The sequence below is a fragment of the Uloborus diversus genome, chromosome 4, assembly GCF_026930045.1.
Source record: "Uloborus diversus isolate 005 chromosome 4, Udiv.v.3.1, whole genome shotgun sequence".
Classification (NCBI taxonomy): domain Eukaryota; kingdom Metazoa; phylum Arthropoda; class Arachnida; order Araneae; family Uloboridae; genus Uloborus; species Uloborus diversus.
The window spans coordinates 23,559,961-23,585,579 of record NC_072734.1 but is presented as its reverse complement, the minus strand read 5'-3'; the positions used below and the strand labels follow the sequence as shown (position 1 = coordinate 23,585,579).

The following is a 25,619-nucleotide window of genomic DNA, read 5'->3' as shown; positions in this document are numbered from 1 at the left end:
GGGGGGGGGGGAGCTTTCACATAGTTTCAGAAATTTTCATTGTCTTCAGAAATTTTTACCTGAGACCACTGTCACCCTTGATTAAAGCAAACATTAAAAAATTAGGGAATAACGTAAAATACAAGGAGACTAATTTGTAATTGGATTCTAATCATTTCCCTCTTCTTCTGATTGCAAGCTAAAAATTTTTGATGTTTTTAACGAATCATGTTTAACGGTTTTTTGATGTGTTAAGAGTGTAATACTGGTTTCAACTGACAAAAACCTGTTAAAAACCTTCAGGAGTGAATGAGAGCTTGCTGAAGAAACATATGAGGTATGAACTAGTAAGTTTTCCTACATTAGGATAAAATTTAATTTTCGTGTTTGTTATTAGCAAGCCTCTTTATTAATAAAAATTAAGGTAACATAATAGAATTCAAATATCCAAGATTTACATGCCTGTGCACAAAAATTTTGCAGTTTTTTTTCTTAATATTTAGCAACTCCTAGTTAGCATGCATTTTTAGTATAGTTAATATGTATAACTACATTCGTTTTGACACGAATTACGAATGTAAAGAACAACTATATATATTACATGAATATTTGCATTATTTTCAACATATTGTGAAGTTAATCAATGTTTAATATTGATATTAGTTAACAAAAATCAGGCAATTCACATATCTACAGCAAATGTGTCCATGTACGGCAGGTGCGTATGCCTCTGTATTATCTAGCTATGATACCAACATACTGTGTTCCTAAAATTTGGTCTGAACTCAATATTCAGTTTATAAACCAAGTATTCAACTAAATTTCTTATGTCTTAGTGAGTTGGGGGCGGGGAACTTTCTCAGATTTTTATTAGTTACTTTCTTTTCAGTTATGGAGTTTCATTTGCTCAAAATCTTATGACCTTAATCTTACATTTAAGTACTAAAATGACAATGATAACTGTTTTTGCATTTTACTTCAAAATTGTTCTCTTTTCTAGTTGCATAAAGATAATGTGAGGTTGAATATAGTTCTTTATTTAAATTTAATTATAAATACATTTTTCTTACTAATTTAAATATTGTAATGTGTAGAAAATTGGTACTTGACATTTTTGACGGGACAGTCCTAAACCATGGTTTAAACTCCAAAAACTGTCAAAAACTTGCCAACCATGGGTTTAAACTAGTTCACGTTAAAGTGTATTTTATGCAAGACTAAACAGTATATAATAGAATTTATGGAATAGCTTGCATTTTGTATTTATGGGTCATTCTTCAAAAAGTGTAACTTTTCTGTCACACACCTTTTACAGTAAAAACATTAAAGAACAATTCATTTAACAATGGTTTTTAATTTCATCAAAAATATATCTATTTAAACCTATCAACAGTTTTTTAATGATAATTTTTATTTTAGTATATTTTTGGTTCACTACATGTGAATTCTCACCTCTGTGGCAACATCACACACCTTGTGTGACTGTTTATGTTACATAATAACTTGTTTAATTAAAAGTATATACCTATTTATATATTATTCCTTTCACAAGTATCTCAAATATTAATTATTTAAGTATATTTAATTTTTTTAATATTGTGTTTTAGTTTGTTTTAGTAGAACAAGGAATCATGTCACACAATAAAGTCTCACCTCAATTACCTAAACACAAAATGCCATACCTCATTAACATGCAAGGACAGATACAAAGGAGGGGGAGGGGGGCAATCGCCCCCCTCCTTGAGCCGGGATGCAGGAACTCTCCCTCGCCATATTTTCGATACTTAAGTCCCAAAAACATAATTTTAGACGATCTTCAATAATGTTACGGAAAAACAGATGCTCTCCCTCTCTTATTTTTTTCAGAATATTGTAGATTTGAAAATGCATCTGTAGCACATCTCTTAACACTTCAGTGATAGGGATCGGAACTTTTTACAGGAAGTTTTTCAAAATTCCAAAAGCTCAATTTTAGACAAACTTAGATGAGTCTCGGGGCTATCCTCTGAAAAGTTTTTTAATTTGAGGTCAAAAAAAAAGCAATTATACGACACCTTTATTGATGTTAAGGTGAGGAATGAGTTCGGTGCACTCCTCCAAAAATTTTCGTAAAGGGAAGTTCCAAAAAGAAAAAAAATAGTATTTTGAGACGATTTTCCTTGTTGTTAGGGGGCAGAGGTTTGGGAATTAATAAAAGGGCAAGTATCTGAAATCAATCGCCCTCTCCTTGATTACATTCTGGATCCGTCCTTGTTAACATGTGGCAGTAATGACATCAAATTTTATTTTCCATGATACAAGGGAGCCTCCTTGTTTATTTACCAGCCATAAAGAAGTTGTGAGATTTTTTCAAAAAACAAGAAGATAGATTTTGCATTAAAAACTTAGTGTGGTTACTCCGATTTCTCACCTCCGTGAACTTGAATTTCAGGGTCGTAAATTAAAGTAAAAAAAGAAGTGAGCATGTTTTCATATGCTTAACATGTGCAGATTGTAGCTATGAAGAAAAAAAAAATTCCCTGAAAAAGGTATCTATTAGGCCTATATTAATGGAAAATTCCTCACCTGCATGACAGACCTTACATCAATAACACTAGGAAACAATTTGTAATATAATTTCTGTTGAGTTTGGTTTTTGAGCTGTTATATAGTTAATTAGGCAAGCTGATTCCAAAACTGCATTTAGTTTTCTTCTGCTACGTCAAGTTTTTTCTTTACAACTTATGAGAATGTGAGTACTATCCGCAGAATTGAGCATGGATCGAGGCCCGGATCTATAAATTTTCAGCCGCCCTGCAACAAAATCTGTAGGGCCCCTCTCCAGAGGCCAGCAGTGTATATTTGCAACGATAAATCTCAGTACCGATTGTTTTTTTTTTTTTCAACTTTTTTGTCAATTTCTTGGGTTGTTGGGCCCTTTTAGACAGTGCCACTCTGCTGCGTCTGCGGATACGCAGATCTGCGCATGCATGGATTATAGGAAGCACTATTACATTCTAAGTGTCTCATTTCCACTTCTACGTTCTTCAAATTTACGTTCTTCTAAGTGTCTCATTTCCGTATTTCCTAGCCTGTCATTTGAAAAGATATAGGCCGTTGTTTTTGATGGTCCACAGATTCGGGAGCTTATTAAAGATGAAACTTTCATCGGAACAGTGTTAGAAACTCCAAAAAAAATGCTTGATTGGCGTTCAAAAACATTATTAAAAGTCTTCGTGGAACTATGCGAGCCTTTTATTAAGCAGAAATTGTCCAACAACTTGTGGAGAGCTTCCGAATGCTTGGTTCCCACATGAGCATCAAATTGCATTTTTTACATAGCTTATATCTTGCAAACTTACTGAAAAATCTTGGTACAGTCAGTGATGAACAGGGTGAGCGATTCTATCAAGACTTGAAGGTCCATGGAGACACGATATCAAGGTAGATTGGATGCGTTAATTTTAGCTGACTGTTGCTGGAGCACCAGTCCACAGATTAAACACTCTAGAAAAAGCTATAAGCGAAATTTTTAAATTTAATCTGTATAAATACACAATTTTACTTGCGATACTATAATAGCCTTTGTATGAATAAAATTATTCATTGTAAACAGTGCATTTCATAAAAGTTGACGTGATAGAAAAAAACTGCGATTTTTGTTGAATTCAGAGGCCAAAAATTAGTTGAAAATAAGTCACAGATTTAAGACAACGAAATTGCTGTTCCCCAGTGTAATAGGCATTCTACCAAAATTATAAATTGCCTCAAATTTACTAAATACTATTTTTAACATATCTTTGAAACTACTAATTAAGCTGTACTTTAATTATGGGAGCATAATATTATGTTCCCATTAATCATTAAAATAGCTGATTATTTACACAATTAACAAAATTACTACTTTGATTTTAAATTGGTCTCTATTTTTAAATATTAAGTTTTTTTTTTATTTCCGTGAACAAGGCATTTTTTAAATTTTTTTATTTATGAGTAAAATAATTGGAATTTAACTGCGCGTTGTTTATGGTTACTTCTAGTAGGTAAAACTTTCATGCAAGAATGAAAAAAAAAAGAAAACAAAAGGTTTCGAAAATGAAAAATATTTGCGTTCAAAAGTTACATTTTCTGGAGAATGACCCATATGTGCTAATTTTTTAAAAAAGGTGCTTAAAGCGTGCTTAGTATTGATTTCAATCTCAAACCCTGTCTTTCAACAGGCACAATTCAAAGTTCAGTTTAAGCAAAAATCCATTGAATATATATATATATATTCTTCCAATGTAAACATATTACTTTAGATTAGAGATAGTACTTTAAATTAGTGTTAAATATGAGATTAACCACGATTAACAAGATTGTTTGGTAAAGGAAGAAATAACAATGGATATCCATAAGATCATTTCTTTTGCATTGAAAAAGGAGTTATCTCAGGCTGCAACACATGTCTGCAGTAATCTACAATCTGTGCCATTTAATGTTGTTATTTCTTCTTTTTATTTTTTATGAACAAAGATATTTATTTTACTTAAAAATGTTTGTGTTCCAACAGAAGGAATAAAATCTGGTAAATCTTGCTTTTATTAAGAAATATGAATTTCATTGTGTTTTGGACAAGAAATTAAAATTCCATCATATTACTATTTGTCTTTGACATACATTATAATAATTTTCAGAGAAATATGTCTGCTGTTTGAAGAAGGTGAACAACATGATGCTCACGAATTCTTACTAACTGTAATATCTAGTTTTGCATCTAGTTGCAAAACAATTAAAAAAATAAGGGACAACTCTAGCAAAGAAAAAGTTTTAGACTGTCATGTTACGACTCTGTGCCAAGAAATTGAAAACAATTTAATGGAAGAACTAGCTACCATAGAGCAAGTTGTGAAGCAAAAAAATATTCTTACTAAAAGGAAAGCAGTTGGAAGGTCGCCTAAGTCTCCAAGGTTAGTTTGTGAGCCAAGTGTAGGGAATGTCGAAGACTTGACTCTTGGATTTAAAGGCAAACTTCGTATCACTGCAAAATGTTTGGAATGTGAGTCTCGACGAGAAAAAGAAGATATTTTTTATGACTTGGGATTTCCATTTGCTCATGACTCTGATACGGAAGGTAATGCAATTCTTCCAATGTTTATTCTTTTAAATCTTAATTTAAAATTTCTTTTTTACTGTTTATTTAAATACAGGCAACTCTCGATAACTCGGAAGTCCCAAAGGACTGGCCAAAACCTTCGAGTAATCAGTAGTTCGAGTTATTGGAAGTTCCTATCCCAGCCTTCTCAACAATAATTTTTATTTCATTCTCCAGGAATAGTGCATAACGGATAGACTATAACACAAGTTTAGATAAAATTAATCATTAGCTGTACATAAAAACATCTTTACAGAGAATAAATTGTACTAGGATACTTCAGAAAAAAAAGTTATTTTTGACTGCTTACATTTTTTTTTTTTTTTGTCGCAATTTAAAACGTCATTAAGTTTATTTGTCGTAGTCAGAATTTTTTTTCTCTTGATTAAAAAAACCGTTCTTTTGTCCAAAAAGCAATAATTTGAGTCATCCAGAAAATAAGGGCGACTTTTTTATATTTTTGCCAAACTTTTAGGTCTCTCTCAAAACTTCGACAGCAATAAAATTTTAGGTTTTCAGCCATGGCAAAAAATAGCCTAGTCGGCTACTTCTCACGTAATCTCCCAATACTGTGCATCAAGGAGCACTATTGTAAATAAATTATACCCCTCATACAAGCTGATAAGCAAAGCAATGTGTCACAGGGAGGAAAACGTTTTTTCTCTTCTTTCTTATTTTGATTGTATTTTTATGCATAAAATGGAAATGAAACTCTCGTAAAAACTTCGAGATATAAAGACAACTATGTTTTGGAAACACTAAGTAATTTTGGGACCAAATGAAAACTTGGAGATTAAAAGATATTCGAGTTACAGGGCTTCGAGTTATCGAGAGTCGACTTTATCAAACTTTGGAAGGGTATACTTGTAATTATTTTTTTCTTCTGAGCTTTTATAAAAATGTTTTTCACTGAGCAGGAATTTCACATTTAGATGCATAAATGTTCATGAGGTTCCTGCTCAATTTAAAATTGACTTAAGTAAAAATCATTCTGAAATTTCAGAAGAATCAATTTTTTTAGCATCTTTTTATTATTTTTATTATTGTTATCATGTACTTAAATTAATATTGTTGCTGTCATATATTTTAATTCATTTTGAGTGTCACACTCCAACAGAGTCGTAACCAGGTTTTTGTTTCGGAAAGGGTTTTACAAAACAGTTCTCTTGAAATCTATATGGCCAATGAAATTGGATATCCTTTGTATACTCTACTCATTTTTGTCACTACAGGTTATTGAGATGAGGGGGTGCTGCTTTAAGGTCATTATAGCATGAGCAGTATAAAAGATGACTTGTCTATTAAATGAAGGAAAAACTGATGTGTATTCGGACATAACTTCACCCATGTGATGTCTTTTCATCAACTGGTTTGATGTCTTTTTAACAACTCAACAGAATAGATGGATGTACTCATATACTCGCATTTTAAGTAACACTTCTTGAATTCATATTTTTTTAACTTCTATAATATGTTGGATATAGAGTTTGGCACTTTCAGATGTGAAGAATTTTGATGTTATTGTTATCTTCAGGAATTCAAAATTTGAAGGAAAACGCTATACTGTTTTGTAAGAAATGATATTCGCAGTTATAATAAAAATAAATACAGTAGATATAGCAGTGGGTTTGTATAATTCTTCAATGTAAGTAATTTCATTTTTCAAACAAATTTGAAAAAGGAAAAAAAGCAATGATAATTGAATGTTTATTATTATTTTTATTTAACTTTGTTTCGGTTAAGTTGATCGATTGTGTAGTGTTTAGATATAGATGAGATTCTACCTGAGAATTGCAATTTGCAAATTCTCAACTTTTTCTGCAATCATCAATATTAACATAATGAATTTACTGGAGTGAAGTGTGAATAGTTTATTTAAATTTAATAAAACTTGATTTAGTTAAATATTAAGCAAATAAACATATGATGCTTCTTAATATGTTTTCTCATTATAATGCTTGTGTATAAAAGGGTTTAGTACGTCTCTAATATATGTGTATTTTTTAAATTTAGATACTGTTGATCTTAGAAATTGCCTGGCACAGCATTGTCATAGTGTCATGAGGGATGAAAATAAAGTTAATTGTGATGAATGTTGTCGTAAAAATGAAACCAAGATGAGCTCAGAAGTAATTTCAACACCTCCTGTGCTTTTATTACATCTGACTGATTCCAGTTGCTCTAGGTATAACTTTACATTCCTAATGCAGTTCAAGTTTAATTATTGATCTAAATAAGTTTAGAGATTCTTATGAACAATACATTTAATTCCTCTGTCTCTCCTTTTAAATTTTACTTGCTTGTCCTTTTTTGAAAAATCAAGTTAATATTTAATCCAAGCTGCTCTTAAGTTCAGGTTTTCGTTTAAGTGTCTGTACACGACTAAAGTGTTTTTGTTTTTTCCATCTAATAAAAATTCCCTTTTTTTACTTTAACCCATTGGTTTCTTTTGATGAGTTTTCATATCAGGTAAGGTGATTCGCCAGTGGTTGACCGCCTGCCAGTAGTTGACCACTCAAGCACTAATTTGTACAAAACAAGAATAAATAAGTTGATATTTTTAATCTGATTGCTGGAACTAATTTATAGCATTCCATGAAGTGTTCTCTTATAATTTAAAGTAGTAACTGAAGTTTTCAATGGAGGTTAGGACGGTGCAATCACACAAACACATAAAAAGTTTGAGAAAATCATTTCTTACTAGTGCAGGGTTGCCAACTGCTCCGCATTTTGCGGAGTTGCTCCGCGAAAATAGCAAAACTCCGCGGCTCCGCAAAGAAGTTCTTTTGCTCCACATTTCCCGGCCAAAAGTTTTCAAGCTTAATTTTTGCTATTTCATCATAACAAACATGTAAACATGGGACATTAAAGTTGTTTTTTCTCAAAGATTAAATAGTGTATAAAGCTGTTTTATTAATTTAAAATTTAATTATTTTTATACTGGTGCTTAAAATGATTTAGTAAAGCTATAAAACAATTTTAGATGTTTAATCGTATTCCTCGACGTTAAATTTTACTCTTCAGGTTCATTTACTGATGTATGCTGATCATCCATGTTTATACTAAGTAAATAAAAAAATTTAAAAAATGCATCAATTTACTAATTATTTATGCTGGGATGGTCAACTACTGGTTGTCTAAAATTCAATTAATGCCAGTAGTTGACCAGAATGGTCAAGTAATGAACTTATGTTAGTTTTAAAGTTTTTTTTCTAGAAACCAAAATTGATTACAAACATTTTTTAGTATAAGATAAAAGTATAATGCTCTTTTTGTTCAAAAAAAAAAAGTATTTTTGCAAGTAATAGACCGTAGTACTAACAGATTCTGTAATGGTAAACTAATTTCTGAAATTTCAAATTGCAACATCCACATTTTTCTTGCAGAAATCCGCATATTGAAAAACAGGCCAGTTAATGAGTGCTCAAAACAGAGGTATAGCGTGCATGGAATATGCGATAATTTTTGACTTCAGAATATTGTTAGGGGTAGTTAGTAAGGAAACATACTAAAAGTCCATTACCCCAGGGGTGAGCTAAAGGTGGGAAGAAAATTTTGGGTTTTTCAAGGAAATGTTGGAAACAGTAGAAAAAATGCGTTAAAAATAAAAATTCAAGGTAAAAAAAACTTCTTACAAAACTGTTTCTACACATATTTGTCAAATTTCCAATAATTTTTCAGGTATATGTTATGAAAAATCTATTCTTTTCGGAAAAATTCTCTCTTTTGTCTAACTTTTGCTCCTAGTGCCTACTAGGATCAGTATTCAGGAAAATTGTCAGTGACGAAGTTGTAGAGCTTTGAATTTAATTCAATTTGATATGCTATTTTGTTATATTTTAGTCAACCTATCAAAAGTTACAGAATTTCAAACAAGCACTTTTGTATCAAAAAATGGAACACTTTCCATTCAAATTTCAAACTGACTCGAAAGAATCGCACACTTCCTCTTTCCTCAATGAATTCGACAATCTTGATGGACAGTAAAGAAATATTTGTGGATTACTATAACCAGCGGTTTGTCCAGGATTTTTCACAAGGTCCGTTTTTTGTGAAAAATCAAATAATTTTGTGAAAAATGAATTAATTTTGTGAAAAATGAATTAATTTTGTGAAAAATCAAATTATTTCGAGAAAAAAAATTGTCAACGAAATTTTAGAATTTAGAGATGGCACAAACTGCATCATTTAAACTCAAAGTTGAGTGTTTTCCTCTTCTATGATGAGATATCATTCTGGGGTGTTTTTCGAGTATTTGGAGGGTGGGGGTGAGGGGGAAGGCATCGATCTCTCAAATATCAATATTTATCTACCATTCAATTATGTTAAAGTATACTAGAAATATTTCTGTACGGTATTTAAAATAAATAACAAAAAAAAATTCTGACAACGGTTCAGCATTTAACTTTCTGACCCAAGACACTCTTAAAAAGCACAGAATTTTGTTTAAAACTTATAAATTCCATGATTTTAACAAAAATAAAAAGAGATTTTATTTTTTTACCTCTTAACAAAGTGTCCTAAACATCAAAAACTCGAAAAATCCCATTCCCATAGCGGATGCAGAGAGATTTCAATCTTCAAAGTGAAGGCATCAAATGCATAAAAACAGCTTGTAAAAGAAATATTTTTGATAAAATTATTTTAAAATTGCATTTTAGAGTCCTATGATAAACATATCATTAATATCTGTGAACAACACCGCTGTTAATTAGCTGTGATAAAACAAACAAACAAGATTATTTAAAACCAAACCTTTTTTTCAGCTGTTAATTTTTTTCCAAGATACAAAAAACAAGCATTATATTTATTTGGCAGTAGCAATTATTTATTGCTTGCAGGAGCATCACAAGAGTACCGTTTTTTTTTTTTTTTTTCGTTGCAAAATTGGCAGATTTTGTATAAGCTGATCTCTCTAATTTGACTTTTAAAAATGTTCCAAAAATTATCGGGGTTTTATACACTGGAAATATTTGTCTTTTTGCTTTCAGATTTGCTCTTTTGACAAACAATTTGAAAGATCCGTTCTTGTCTATCAGAATTTTGTGAAGGGTTCGTTTTGGTTGATCGGGATTTTGTGAAAGGTTCGTTTTGGTTGATCGGATTTTTTTTGAAGGGGCAGTCAATGGACCCAAATATCCTCTGGCCAGATCCTCGACAATACAAATGATGTTTAAAGGGGGGGGGGGGGTCGTGAAATTGTGACTTTGTGACAGGGGGGGGGGGGAGGAAAGAGTAAGAAGTGAGACATCAAGCATTTTTTAATATGAGTGTGTTATAAAAATTAGTTTATGAAAAGTATTTTGTGACAAATGAGGAGGGGGTCAAAAATATTGAAAAAAAGTGTAACATCATTTATGGACAGCCCCTTACTAAGAAATCGGACGAAGATTTTCAGAACTACATATATGCATTATGAATTAGCTCCATACCCATGGCTTATTTAATGAAAGTGAACTGAGGAAGTGCAGTGAGCCATCACTTCCTCACTAAAAAGTTTGTTAAAAGTAATAAAAAAGTAAACATACTGAAATTCCCCGACCGTGGGGGGAGGAGATGGGGAGGTTTCTATGCCTTGAAAATCCGCTGGTTGAACACTTGAATTGCAGATTCAAACCTGATACCAAAGAAATACAAAACTTATGCCCAATCACCGCGACACCCAGCTGACAAGCAATCAAAAACTATAATAAAGTTCTAGCATGTACTCAATTTCGTTATTCTTATTGAAATGAATGTGTGACGCTATAGCATGATAATGAAAATTTTAATAATAGAAATAAGGTAAATGTAGCTGACCGGCCTCACCTTTTTTTATAATTTTCATTTTTATTGCATTATTACTAATCAAATTTTGAAAGTGTTAATATGGAATATGGACTGAAAGTAATTAGAAAATGAAAATATAATCTTTAAGGTGACATCTTGGTTTTATTCCGAGGCGGAAGGGTCATGTCACCAGCAATGGAAGAGTTATTCTAAGAAATTAGTAATGTATTGATGTCATCGTCGTCCCCTTCGTCTTGGATAAATATTTCGATTCCGTTGGTGTAACTGCCCTTGCAATGCAAGCTTGCAACAGATTAGTTTAACGATGATTTTCTACAAGTGACCTTTCGGTCACTTGTCCAGTACTTCACCATTAAGTTCTTAGCTACAGATGAGCGACCGAAGCAATGGTTTGGTTCAACTCGAATTTTGAAGGCAAGGCAGGTATATTCAGTAAGTTACCGCCCTATATTCCTTAAGAGGTTTTCCATCTCCAGCTCAGTCACTTTCCTATGCCGGGCTGATGAGTGCTAATAAGCACGAAACTGCAGTCCTCGGCTGGAAATGACTGAGCTGGCGGTGTATTTCACGTATTTCTCCCTTAGCCCTGGCTATAGGGCTGTAACTTACTGAATAGTAGAGTTAAGAGTTCACAAATAATAATGTTGAAAACATATTTTCTCAACATACAATAAAGACTTTTAATGACATTTTTTTAAAAATCAGAAAATATTCCAAGCAATGGCAATGGATCAGGTGCTCGTTACGAACAAATCACACATAACTAATGACGTTTTTGAAAAACCTTATTTTCTTTTAAACAGTAGGTAGAAAATCTATGAAATAGAGAGGGAGATAGAAGCTACTATGTTTTTTTGTTTGTCTGTTTTCTGCATTAATGTAAAGATCAGCTGGTTTGCCAACTCAATTCCTTTTAACAAAATTATTAACTACTGGAATTCCTTCAGTAATTATTAGTGGTTTGTGATAATCCTCCCAAAGCTCAAAGAATTGTTTACATTTCCCAAATTTTATGAGATTTTTGGATGTAATATCAGGATACTTTGCAGCATTATTTTTTCATTCACTTCTTTCACAGTTTTCGCCCATTGTCTTTTACTAGTGTGAACTTACTTGTCAAAAAGAGCTATGCAATTTTACACAATTCTTCATCAATATTTTTATATTGCAATAAAGATTTCGTTAAATTGAACTCATTACTTGGTGCACTGTGAGGTATAAAAGCTGTCATCCAAGCTTTTTTTAATATACTAGTGCCGCGAATATACCAGATGTTTTGCAATCCAATTTTTTCTACTGAAGTGATGGTGAACTAGTAATTCAATATCTACATTTCAAAACAGTACAAGATTTTAACATCCATTGAGTATTGTACATAGCTGTAGGTGCTATAAATCTGGTTTCAAGGGATTTTATACAAAAATATTAAAATCTGTCCAAGAAATTTTCAATAATGATCTCGAGTGGGAGTCATGCAACAATGTTTCATCAAATTGTATTCTATTGTCCTTTATATCAACCACTTTTTCTTGAGTCTTATAATGCATTTATCCTAATCAATGAACTCCCCTTAGGTGAGGCCCCCTTTAAAAAGAATTACTTCTGGAGTGGAAGAATGGATTAAAAATGACATCAATAATGCATTTCATAATGTAGTGTTGAGATTCCAGTTTTTCAACCAGTAACATTCCTATAACTTCATTATTATTATTTATTATTATTACTAGAAAGCCGCCCGTCAAGGTATGACGGGTGAAAATAGCTTCTTTTCTACATTTCAACGAAGCAATTGCCTGTCTTGTGATATTTTGACAGTTGAAATCTTAACCTCAACTCCAGTGGATTCACCCTTAACTGCAGCAGATAGCGTTCACTATTCGCAACTCCAACGAACTATAGGGGGCACTGCAGTCACTGTCTAATGGCGGAATTGAAAACTAAAACAAATGCATGTGGTAACGAAGAAAATGCTAAAAGTGTTGTGATTTTTGTTCATATTTATGATTTTTTCGCTTTCTTCGTTTGAAAAGATTTTTCAAAGTCTTTTGGTTATTCTGACCCATATAGAAAGAGATTAGAAACCAAAAAGTATTACGAAAGTAAACAATTAATGCAGAACACACAGTAAGTTGTTCTGACGCAGCCATTTTCACGATGTTGAATTCGGAATTCATAAATTTTTGGTTCGCTTCGAACGGCATTTTCATTTTGTACCGTTTTTTCTAAACATTAGTACATATTAAGTTCAGTTTCGTGACATTTCCAGCATTTGTTGACATTTTTGTCACATAGTGCACATACGTGGCAGACTGTCAAGACTAACGTTTAACACTAGATAATTTATTTCTATGACTATATGATTGGATATCCAAAGAAATCATGCATTTAATTCATTCGTCATGGAAATGATTTACCTGATATGCGAAATCTTGTCAAGATACATTATTCTTTCACATAATTTTAAAACCATACCCCTATAAACAGATTTTTGGCGAACTTTTATTTTTTATTGTTCAAATTCTTAACGTTCTTTCTGGATTTTTCAATCTGTTCTGCGATAAATATTTTCAAGAAAATTTATTTGCATACTGTCTATTTCAGTAGGATACTGTAGTAACAAAGGTTATTTAAGTCATTTATGTAGAATTAGGTTAAGGAAAAGTGTCCAGTCAATGTTGTTAAGTTCGTTTTTTTTTCATCGAATTGAAAAACTGATATTTATTCAAATTCACTCAGAACAAAATAAATAAAATGTGTACTCACAGTTTATATATGGTGGTAGTTTTCTTTTCAGTTGATTGACCATTATTTCTTTTTACTTATCGAATTCTGTAATCTTACTATCATTTTATTCCACTCATGATAAAAATTAAAAATGGTTTAACTAAAAACGCGAAAACTCGCCAAGGCTACTTTGCTTGCACAATAATAAAACTACTATAACCCTAAACAAATTTGGCGAAACCTTTCAGCTGAGAATAAAAGGAATAAAGTAAATTCTTTCTCGGTCAAACATTTTTCATTTTGTTCTACGATAATAAATTCAAGAAAATATTTTGCATACTGTCCATTCCAACTAAATGCTGCTGTAAAATATGATTAGTTAAATTAATTTAAGATTAAAAAAAACTCATATTCTTACAAATTCATACAAAACAATAAAAAATTTTACCTGGTATAACGTTATCCAATTTTGTTAATCCAGAGTTTTCTTGTTTACGCTTCCACCATTTAATACTTTTTTGAAAGAAATAAGAAAAACTAACATTATTTTGAGAAGCTCGAGAATACTACTAAGGGACGAATTAATTTCTGTAGCTGAAAGCAAACTAAGACACATCGATTGCGTTAATAAATACTCAGAACAAACTGCCTGTGTTTACGTCAACAGACACACGTGATGCGCAACGTGGCAATGTTTTAGTTTCATCGGCAGTTTTATAAATCACCGCAAGGTAGCGTATTCGAGCGCTGGAGTTCCGAATTGACTTTTTTTTCGTTTCTTCATTCCCCTGAAATGACAGTCTTACCAGTAAAACAATTAAGTTACTGGATCGAGTTCAGCCTTGTCACAATAAAGCCTTTCCCTGCATGTTAAACATTACCAAAACATATTGTCAAATTATCATGCCGTGGCGCAGGTCTCATTGTTGAAGCATGCGGGTTACTTGATCCTTGACTATTATTAATGTGATGATTTTATTTTTTTGTTCCAATAAAGCAGGTACTATTGCATTTTCCAATATGGATGCTCCTTGGGTCAAAGCACACCAATTTGTCACTTAAGCCCTATTCCTGCAGAGTTGCATAAACTGCAACTTCTTCAAAAAAGTATTTTTATGTTTGCAGAATATATTTTATGACCAATGCTAAACAGAGTACATAAAATAGCAATTTTATCATGTAATTGTACAGTCAAACCTCGTTATCGCGACACCTGGATTTCACGACACTCCAGATGTCTCGTCACTTTTTCAGAGTTCCGAACTTATGCCATATAGTTCTAATGTTAAGTGACTCCGAATTTTACGACAGTTTTTTTCATGCAACTCCGGTTACGACGACACTTTGAGCTGCACAGACTGGATCAAATATTTCTTTGCAGTTTAAACATTTTCAATAAATAATGAAGACATCTGGAAATGTTTGTTGTAAGAACTTTGGACTCTGACAAGAGATTTGACCACGCATGACTACACTTCGAGAATGGTGGGGGGCGAGTAGATAAGTTCTGAAAGGTACAGGTATCAGACTTTGACGAGAGGGATAATAGAAAGGAACTCAAAGCAGGTGAATTGTAATACTACGCAAGGCAAACAACAAGAGAAGAGAATGACCATAGCTACTTTAAGCTGTATGTGGTCTTAACAAACTTCTCCCATGAGAGAAAAAAAGATAATTAGCTCATTATTAGATTGAAAAGGGGCACAACTCTTAGAGTGAATAAAAGGATTAGAAAGGGTTTTATCACCTTCAAAAGGTGGAGCTTATCCGTCAATTTCCAATCAAATTGCGGACAAAAGTGAAGAGTTTTGAATTGGTTTCTTTCTTGCTGGTAATTTCGTGGAAGAAGGAGTGTGACAAATGTTATTCAAAAATTTATCAAATATTTTCCTAGAAAGTATTGTAGGGTAGAAAAAAAGAATAATAAGTGAAGGTTTTTTTTTTTTTTTTTTGAATAATTTTTGTTTTAGTCACCAACAATTCAAATTTCACCAATAATTCAAATTTATATTAGTTAAATCTAATTAAAAACATAAACAGTATTAATTTCTTCATTAAATCTAATTTTACGGTTAACTAATTTTTAATTATGCATTTTTGCGCTATTCCGGTTATGACGTCACTCCGGCTATGACGACACTTTGTTGACAGTTCCAAAGGTGTCGTGATAAACAAGGTTCGACTGTATTCTGTTAATCAAAATAGCAATCGTATTTCTGACTAGTTAAATCCTTTGTCAATAAACACTATTCGCCAATGATGCAAACTTAATGTGTTATGTATACCTATAAATATTATTGAAATCTTATAAAACTTTGTCCGATTTATTTTTTAACGTATTGGAACCAAATGAGAGGAGGTAGGACTCAAAAAAATGTCACCTTCGAAATTTTAGACCACCCTACTGTAGATTCTCGAATAAATTTGCAGTGACAAAATATTGTTTATTATATAAAATAAATTTGTTTTTAGAATAACATTAATAAGTTGAACTTATTTTTCTTTCGCATAGTGGGTTCTATGAAAAGGCTGTTACAAAAGTTGCTATTCCTTTGTCCCTCCAAACGAGTGAAAATACAGAGATATTTGACTGTGAGGAGAACCAGACATACTCACTCTATGCAATTGTTGTTCACATTGGACTTTCCACAGAAGCTGGACATTATGTTGCCTTTATTCGAGACAATCAAAGCGAGTCAGCCGCTGTAGATGAGACAAAACCTTCTGGGAATTCTCATACTTCAGACATTGAACGTTGTTGTGCAACAACAGAAATCCTCAACAGAGAAGCAGTCGGTTCATCCAACAGATGGTTCTTATTTGATGACGAGAATGTATCCCTAGTTTGTACAGAAGAAGGTGAAAAAACGTTTCCTTACTATAATTATGTTGGTGTTACTGCTGCTCCCAAGATGATATTTTATTGTAAAAATTAACTTCCCCATTTGCAGATTTTAAAACTTTTTGTCATTTGTATTTTAAGAAGTATTTATTTTCTGTAACGTTTTATTACATGATATATTCCAAAGAAACTTTCCTTAAAGTGTACTTACATCATTGTTGAAACTTTTTTTGTACTGAACAAATTGTAATATATTTACCAGTTTCAAATAAATATTTTTATTACTGATAAGTTTCATTTGTTTATTTTTTAAGACTCCTTAAAATATCAATGATATAAACAACACAATATTAGACATGAAAGTAACTGATTGATCACAGCTCTGCTAAAATGATTATTCTGTGACCACATCTACAGTTTGCTAATTTCTAAAAAAATGTTTGTAATAAAATGAAGTTTCCACTCTAAAATTAGCATCTATTGCATTTTTTCTCAATTACCTAGGGTTAGGCGTGGAAAAGAGGTTTATCAAAAAATGACCACATCTGTTCCTGGGGGGGGGGGAGAGAACAAGATTAAAAACCAGAACCATCATCCATCATCCTATTTCAAAGAATAACTATTTAATTTGAGACATATCCTTTCAATGACAGGGTTTGTAACCTGTATTGTATGAACTAAAATTGTACATTAATGTATCTATAACAAAATATTTTTCTCCAAAAATATTACCCTGTTCACTGTCAAGTTTTAAAATTTAGCCTGTGTTGATCACTAGATAGACAAGAAAAACTTATAAGACTACATAGCACAAATAACATTTAAATTGTACATTAATGTATCTATAACAAAATATTTTTCTCAAAAAATATTACCCTGTTCACTGTCAAGTTTTAAAATTTAGCCTGTGTTGATCCCTAGATAGACAAGAAAAATTTATAAGACTACATAGCACAAATAACATTTTACTATGCTAAGTTTATTCTTATTTTACAAGGGTTGTAAAGTAATGGCAACATAGGTATAGATCAATTTTTAGTGCATCACAAGTACAATTGTTTTACATTCCTTTTATATAATCACCAGCAAAGCTCATAACCTTTTGCCCTTTTGCTAAATGTCGCAAAACTGTTTGATATCACTGGCAAGGTGTTCATTGTAGCCTGGGGCATGCTTAGAGTTTTAGCGGCCCAGTACGAAATTTGTTTTAATAGTCGATAAATAATCATTTTTGTTATTAATTTATTCTCTCCTAAAACATAACACATTTCATTATCACACTACAACCCGCACCAACCCCAGCCCCAGCACAAAAAAATCAACAGTTTTTTTTTATTTTATTATAAAATTGCTATATAATTGTGAATTTAAAAGAAAGAAAAGAAACATACGTAACAAAATTTGCGGAAAACAAACAATTATTTTGAAAAAATAAAAAATCCTGGAGACAAATAAATCACGATATTGCATCGTGATGCTCCCAAATGGTCCGCGTTTCTCGCCGAAGTCTTTTTTATGGTAAAGCGCTTTAAACTGCTTTTTAACATTTTGCTCCGATTACATATACGTTTAAAAAAAAAACGATCTTCTGAATATTTACTTTTCTGGGTTTTTAAGCAGCAAATCGATCAATTAAGTTTGAAAAAGCTAAAGAAATACGTAAATCATTTTCAATCGATATTAGTGTTGGAGCATTAAGACGAGCATTAGTTATAGTTAATCTTAAATACGTTTTAATTAATTTAAGCTTTTGAGAATGAAAGCAATTACAACGTTTGGTAAAGCATCGTGGAAACTCAGTAAGTTACCACCCTATAGCCAGGGCTAAGGCAAAAATACGTGAAATACACCGCCAGCTCAGTCATTTCCAGCCGAGGACTGCAGTTTCGTGCTTATTAGCACTCATCAGCCCGGCATAGGAAAGTGACTGAGCTGGAGATGGAAAACCTCTTAAGCCTTCAAAATTCGAGCCCTTCTTGCCTTCAAAATTCAAGTTGAACCGAACCATTGCTTCTGTCACTCGTCTGGTCAGTGCTAATTCTGTATTAGCTACCAGTTTTGTTTGGCACTCTTGGCTTGCTTAAGAGGTTTTCCATCTCCAGCTCAGTCACTTTCCTATGCCGGGCTGATGAGTGCTAATAAGCACGAAACTGCAGTCCTCGGCTGGAAATGACTGAGCTGGTGGTGTATTTCATGCATCGTGGAAACTGTTTTCAAACAAATATTTAAGTGTTATCTAGTATTGAAGTTCAAGTTTCTGAAATGAAATTTACAAAAACTTTTAACTCAGTGTATAAATCAGTTCCATTCACATCGTCTAATTCCAATGCCAAGTTATTGTAATTAGGTATTTAGCAGGGTCCATAGACCTCCTATTTTTTCCTATGTTTAAAAATTTTTTGAAATTTTTCCTTTTTTTCCTATTTATTCCAATTTTTTTCAATGCAAAATCTTGCATCCGCCTTTTTACCCATACTACTGTAATTTCCTGCTACTTATCCACAGATTATCTGTTATGAAAGTGCAAAACTAATGACACACCGATTGTCTGTGCTTCTCTCCCCCCCCCCCCCCCAAGTTAAAAGTATCAAACCTAAATTTGCAGTTAAAAAAAAGACTGCTGTGCTTCTAAGGTTCTTTACTTTACGCAGATTTCCTTTTACTCTATTGATTGAAGCTATGTAATTAAACGACCTTACAGATAAAGAAGAAGCCCTCTCTGTTTGCACTCCCCCCCCCTTAATAGTACAGTAAAACTAAACGAAAAAAATAAGCAAAACCCGAACATCCAAAAAACAGTTTAAATCTGTTGCAAATAATTTCTTACCCTAGCAACAAATACAAATACAAAAGTGACGACCAGCAACAGGCTCTGGGCCCAGCTAGACTGGTCCTAGTCAATTTACAATCCCCAGTGAAGATCAATGGCCCTCTTAAAACTATCTACTCCCTTGCTCATTACCACCTCTTCTGGTAAACTGTTCCAAGGTTCCACTACCCTGCTATAATAATAATTTTTCCTAATATCCATGTTAGCCTGAGATTTAAATAGCTTAAAACAATGACCCCTTGTCCTGTTTTCAGTGCTAAACTTTAGCCCCGTAACATCTTTCGTTTTAATAAATTTAAACAGCTGAATCATGTCCCCTCGGTCTCTTCTTTGCTCAAGACTGTACATTTTTAGCCTTCTAAGCTTGGAATCATAATCTAAGTGGGAAAGTCAACTTATTAGCCTTGTAGCCCGCCTTTGAACCCTTTCCAATACATTGTCTTTCTTAAGATAAGGAGACCAAAACTGAACAGCATACTCCAAATGAGGTCTTTCCAAACTTCTATATAAGGGCAGAAGAACTTCTTTAGATTTATTTGAAATAGATCTATTGATAAACCCAAGTATCTTATTGGCTTTGTTGCTAGCAATGCTGCACTGTTGGCTAAACTTTAAATCCTGACTTATTAGGACCCCCAGATCAGTAACTTTGTCTGCCTGACTAATGACTGAACCTTGCAAATAATAACTTGTACACTTATTTCCATGCCCTAAATGTAGCACTTGACATTTCCCAACATTAACAGCCATACCCCATTTATCAGCCCACTCCGTAATATGATCTAGATCCTCTTGCAGCTGATTTGCTTGTTCTTCATTTTCTACAGTCCCCATAACTTTGACATCATCAGCAAAACAATTCATGCTCCCAGAAATATTTTTGTGAACATCGTTCATAAAGACAATGAACAAAACAGGCCCTAACACTGATCCTTGAGGAACCCCGCTTAAGACCTCACTCCAATTAGAATAATTTCCCCTTACAACTACTCTTTGTTTCCTTCCGGTCAGCCAATTTTTTACCCAAATGAAAGTTTTCTCTCCTATTCCTATATCAGCTAATTTGCTAAGTAGAGCAACATGCGGTACCTTATCGAAAGCTTTTTGAAAATCAACGTAAACAACATCTACAGGCTTCTTATTGTCCAAAGCCATGGTAACTTTGTCATAGAAATGTAATAAATTAGTTGCACAAGATTTACCTTTCCTAAAACCGTACTGAAAACTAGTCAATAGATTATTAGTCTCTAGAAAATTTACTATCTTAATTTTTATCAATGTTTCAAAAATTTTGCAAACCATCGAAGTTAGACTCACAGGTCTATAATTTCCCACACTCCCTTTAGACCCTTTCTTGAAGAGCGGTGTAATGTTAGCCAGCTTCCAGTCCTCTGGCACTGTCCCCGAATTATAAGAAGCATTGAAAATGTTTGCGATTACATCTGCTAATTCCTCTGCACATTCAACTAAAATTTTCGGATAAATATTATCTGGCCCCGGAGCCTTAGTCTCTTTAATTTTTTTCAAATGAAGTAAAACGTCATCCCTGGAAAATACAAAGTCCTCAAGCTGTACTATAGCTTGTGTCTTGTTGGTGTCAACTGTTGAGATACAGTTATCGTTAAAAACACTCGAAAAAAAGTTATTAAGAACATTAGCAATATCACTATCGTCCTGAAATAAAATTCCGTGCTCATCAACCAGTGGCCCAATATGACTATTTCGAACTTTCCCCGAATTAGCGTATGCAAAAAACCTCTTGGGATTCCTGTTTATGTTATCTGCCAGTCTTTGCTCCAACTCTCTTTTCTGAATCCGTACCAAATACTTAAATTTACGCCTTGCCTTACAATATTGGAGCCTATCTGCACTGTGACCTGTTTCTCTAAACCTATGAAAAGCAGCTTGCTTGTAATTTAGAGCGTCTTTAGTTTCCCTGGAGAACCACATTGGCCAAATTTTAGTGTTGACACCCTTTCTCCTAAAAGGAACATGATCCCTAACCGTATTCGCTAGATTTTCCTTAAACTCTGCCCACTGAGGATTCACATCGCTATTGTCCAATCCAGAAGAAAAAACTGCTTTCAAACTCTGCCGAAGTGCCACAAAGTCAGTATTTCTGAAATTGGGCACAAACCTAAAATTCTCCACATTGTGCATATCAAATTTAATCCCAAACCTACTACTGTTGTGGTCACTATCTCCAATGTGTTCCCCTACACATAACCCCTGAACAGAGCCTTCCATGTCGCAGAAAACTAGATCTAAAATCGCGTCCTGTCGAGTACCCTGAGTTACAATTTGATCTAAGAAACAGTCACCAATTACTTTCAAAAAATCCTCTTCTCTGCTATTACTATGGTAAAAATTATTCCAATCAATTCCTGGAAAATTAAAATCTCCCATTATGATGACTGACCCCTTGCTAGAAATGTCACTAATAATACTAAACATCTGTTCGTCTTGACCCTGGCTTAAGTTGGGTGGCCTATAAATATTCCCCAAACGTAGTTTTTTGCCCTTATTACTAATCAACTCCAGCCAAATCATATCAATCTCATTAGGTTTATCATTAATTACCAATTCATTGCAAATTAAAGTGTCTCTGACATAAAATAAAACCCCACCACCTCTTTTACCTGCTCTATCTTGTCTAAACAAATTATACCCAGCAATAGATAATAAACCATCATCACTTTCGGTAGCCCCCCAGATAGCATTTTTTGCTTGCAGCAAACTTGCAACAAATTTGCTTTGCAATTCTGCAAACTTGCATCAAATTGGATGCGACAAGTCTGCAAGTCAGATGCAAACGAGATGCAAGCTTATGCAAGCCTTGCTTTCCCCACGAAGTGAACTTGCAGCAAGTTTGTCCTGCAAGTCTTATCAAGTTTGCTGCAAGTTCGTTGCAAACCAGTAGGAAAGTCATTTTTGTGGTATCAAACTTGCTGCAAGTTCAAAGCAACTGAAGCTTTGCTGTGACAAATTTGCTTCAAACCGTATTCAAACTGAGCTTTGCCACATCAAATTTGCTACAAGTTCATATCAAATTTGCACAGCATTTTTTTGCTTGCAGCAAACTTGCTTTGCAATTCTGCAAACTTGCATCAAAATGGATGCGACAAGTCTGCAAGTCTGATGCAAGCCTTGTAGTCTCCACGAACTGAACTTGCAGCAAGTTTGTCCTGCAAGTCATATCAAATTGTTGCAGGTTCATTGCAAATTTGCTTAGGTGCATCAAATTCTGAAAATTTTCTGCAAACTAATAGAAAAGTTTGTCGTACCAAATTTTCCACAAAGTAGTGAATAAGTAGCCATTTTTTTAACAAAAAGTATTGTGAACCCACTGCAAACTAGAATACTTTTATTGTATTCATTGCAGAAATATTTGTAATCTAACACAAACTTTATTGTATTAAAAATTTGAATTTATAATACTACACTCCTTTGAAAAAAATCAGGTCTCAAAATTAGTAGTATTTCTAGCAAACCATTATTTTAGTTTTAGCAATAACTGTAGAAAAATATTTTACACCTATAAAAATATAATTAAATTAAACAATGAATATTTATGTTATGCATCCAAGAGAAGTTTGTAATAGTTTGCAATAAGTTAACCTTTGATCTGATTCACGAAAATTTGATACCACATAACTTTTATGTTTTCAGAAAATTTGCAGAAATTATAACGCAAAGCTAAACTACTGCTAATTTTATAAAAGTTTTTCTCTAAACAAATTCTCACTTGTTTTTTAATAAAGGATTAAAACCTTTTCAAAATTTTATATCCCAGTTTACACAATGTAATACAGTAAAACCTGTGAAGTTGACCACCTGTCTAAGTTGACCGCTTTTTTCAGGCACAGAATTGGCCCTTATCATATAAATCAACCTTTGTAAGTTAACACTTGTTTAAGTTGACAACTAAAGTAATGCACCGCAGGTGGTCAACTTATACAGGTTTCACTAATTTGTTTTTGGATATTGATCTGGCATTTAGTTCACGGTCTCATAGCGACCTTCTAACAAATTTGACCACAGGAAGTATTGTATAGGTCAAATTGTACAAGTTGTACTGAATAACGTTGAATTGATACAGTAGACTTCTCCAGAAATGTTAATTTTTGCTATTATTTTAATAAAATACACTTGTTAAAATGTGCAATTCAAACTAAATTACATGGAGAATAAATTACTAGGTTTTTTTTTTTTTTTTTTTGGACGTTTTATTTTCTATGATATACAAATATGGCACAAGCATCAATTAAATAAACTTTTACTCTACGGAGACTTTTCAGCTTTGTGGTAACCCTATTATTAGCAAACACAAAATAAGTTTAAAAAGACAGTTTTAATAAATCAATACAGACTGTTTATTAACAAAAATTACAAACAAATTGTCCAACAGTTTTTACAAAATATTATAATACACCAATTCTTCACACTTTTCTTCATGTCTTTGTGTCCTAAAATAAAAAAAAGCATTGTAGAAAAATTATAAGTTTGACTTTCATTAAAGAATTCTGCTAACAGTAGTCTTAAAGACAGGCATAAACTATAGTTCCCCAGTTATGAACCCTACTCACATTAAAGGGGCTATTTGAAAACAACCAATTGCTAATGTTAACTTAAAGAGAAATATATTTTTAATGTTATATTTGCATTTATTTTCAAATCTTTTTTCAATGGAGAGCTTTTGTTACCACACAATTTCTATTTTTTACTTCTGTTAAAAATGAAGAAGAATCTTTGCTGGTAAGTTTTATTACTTTTGGAGACGTTTTCACTTTTGAAACATGTTTTAAAAGAAAAATTAGCCTTGTATTCTCAAAAATATTTAATGCAAAAATAATCGCTAGCACTGAAATGCAAACTAGACCCGTTAAACATTATGGTCTTGTGGCATTAACATAAGCGATCATTTTTACAAGATCAGAAACTGATTTACAGGTTCCCAAACTCTGGGCGCAAAGCAGATTAAGCCTTCTAATAGAATCAACAAGTCTCAGCTAATATGAATAGTTTAAAATCCCAGTACCAAAATATAATTTTTCAGATGATAGCAAATATAAACAGTGCGAAGCTTCTTTTAGAAGTACATCATATGAAGCAGTGAGAAGCGAAGGGATGTAAGTGGACAGATGCAAGTTTTGAATAAAATGACTTTAAAGATAACATACTAAGTGGACTAACATTGATTTTTTTTTTTAAGTCATGCTGTACAGCAGTACCTACCGTCAGGGTTAGGGTTGCCAACCTTGGAGAAACAATTTGACAAGCATCTGTAGCAGGGTTGGCAAGGTTTTGGACACAACAGTAAAAACCACGATTTTTACTGTCCTGTCCAAAACTACATTTTTTGAGAAATTGTATTTTGTGAGAAAATATCAAAAACAGAAAAAAATGCATCAAAGTTATGTTTTATATTGAATATTCAGTCAATGGTGAACATTCAAGTATAAAAATATATGTAACTGAATGATACAGCTAATTCTAATCTAGATTTTTCTGAGTTATAAATGGAACTGAAACTAGTTGTCTTGGTTGTGAAGTGAATTTCTTTTCATATCTCTACCAACTGTTACTAAGAAAGTTTTTGCATAATAGAGTTATGGGCAATTTGTTTAAGTAAAATATTTATTAATGAACCTTTCAGAGAAAATACAAATATTCATTAATTAAAACTTATTACTATTTATGCATTATTAATATTGCAGTAAATATGAGTTGATTTGATTACACTTTTAGCTTTAGCATACTTTGACACATTAGGGTACTTTTAGACGGTAAAAACCGCCTGTTCTGTCCGAAACCAGTTTTAGACAGTCCAAAATTCAACCCTGATCTGTGGTGAATTTGAGGAGCAGCTCGGTATTTTGCATAAAATTCAACAGAAAACTAACTTTAAATCTCAAAAACACTTATCTAAAATTAATTTTGAGCTATAATAATAATTTTAAACACTAGCATAAAAATAATTATTCTTTACTTAATAAGACAGTTTTAACCCAGTTCAGGCCGAGCATGGAAATTTTGTAAAATGTGGTAATATTTTCTTAAAATTGGGTTTAAAATGCATTCATCAAGACACAAAAAAAGTTTAATGGGTAATTGGTTAGTCTAAACTTGATAAGAATTCAAAGTAAAATGAAGTGACAAGTTTAAAATCTGATTTTCAATGCATACTCAAAAATTTGTGTTTCCCCCCTTTTCTTCTTTAAAAATTCAAGCTAGCATATATTTTTGACATAGCCCAAATGCATTAATTTAACTTACATGCTAAGTGGGATGTATACATAAGATTTTCAAAAAGAGCTAACCTCATATACAAGTGCATGATA

General features: G+C 32.6%; 1 protein-coding gene across 1 annotated transcript in view; it reads left to right on the top strand.

The window, feature by feature from the left end:
* LOC129219945 (ubiquitin carboxyl-terminal hydrolase 1-like) overlaps positions 1-16,722 on the top strand; it is a 57,909-nt gene extending 41,187 nt beyond the window's left edge. Inside the window, exons 10-12 of the mRNA XM_054854261.1 lie at positions 4,635-5,071; positions 7,106-7,277; positions 16,119-16,722. Coding sequence (XP_054710236.1) covers positions 4,635-5,071; positions 7,106-7,277; positions 16,119-16,542 — 1,033 coding nt within the window. The 3' untranslated portion in view covers positions 16,543-16,722. The remainder of the gene's footprint in view (positions 1-4,634; positions 5,072-7,105; positions 7,278-16,118) is intronic.
* The last annotated feature ends 8,897 nt before the right edge of the window (positions 16,723-25,619 follow it).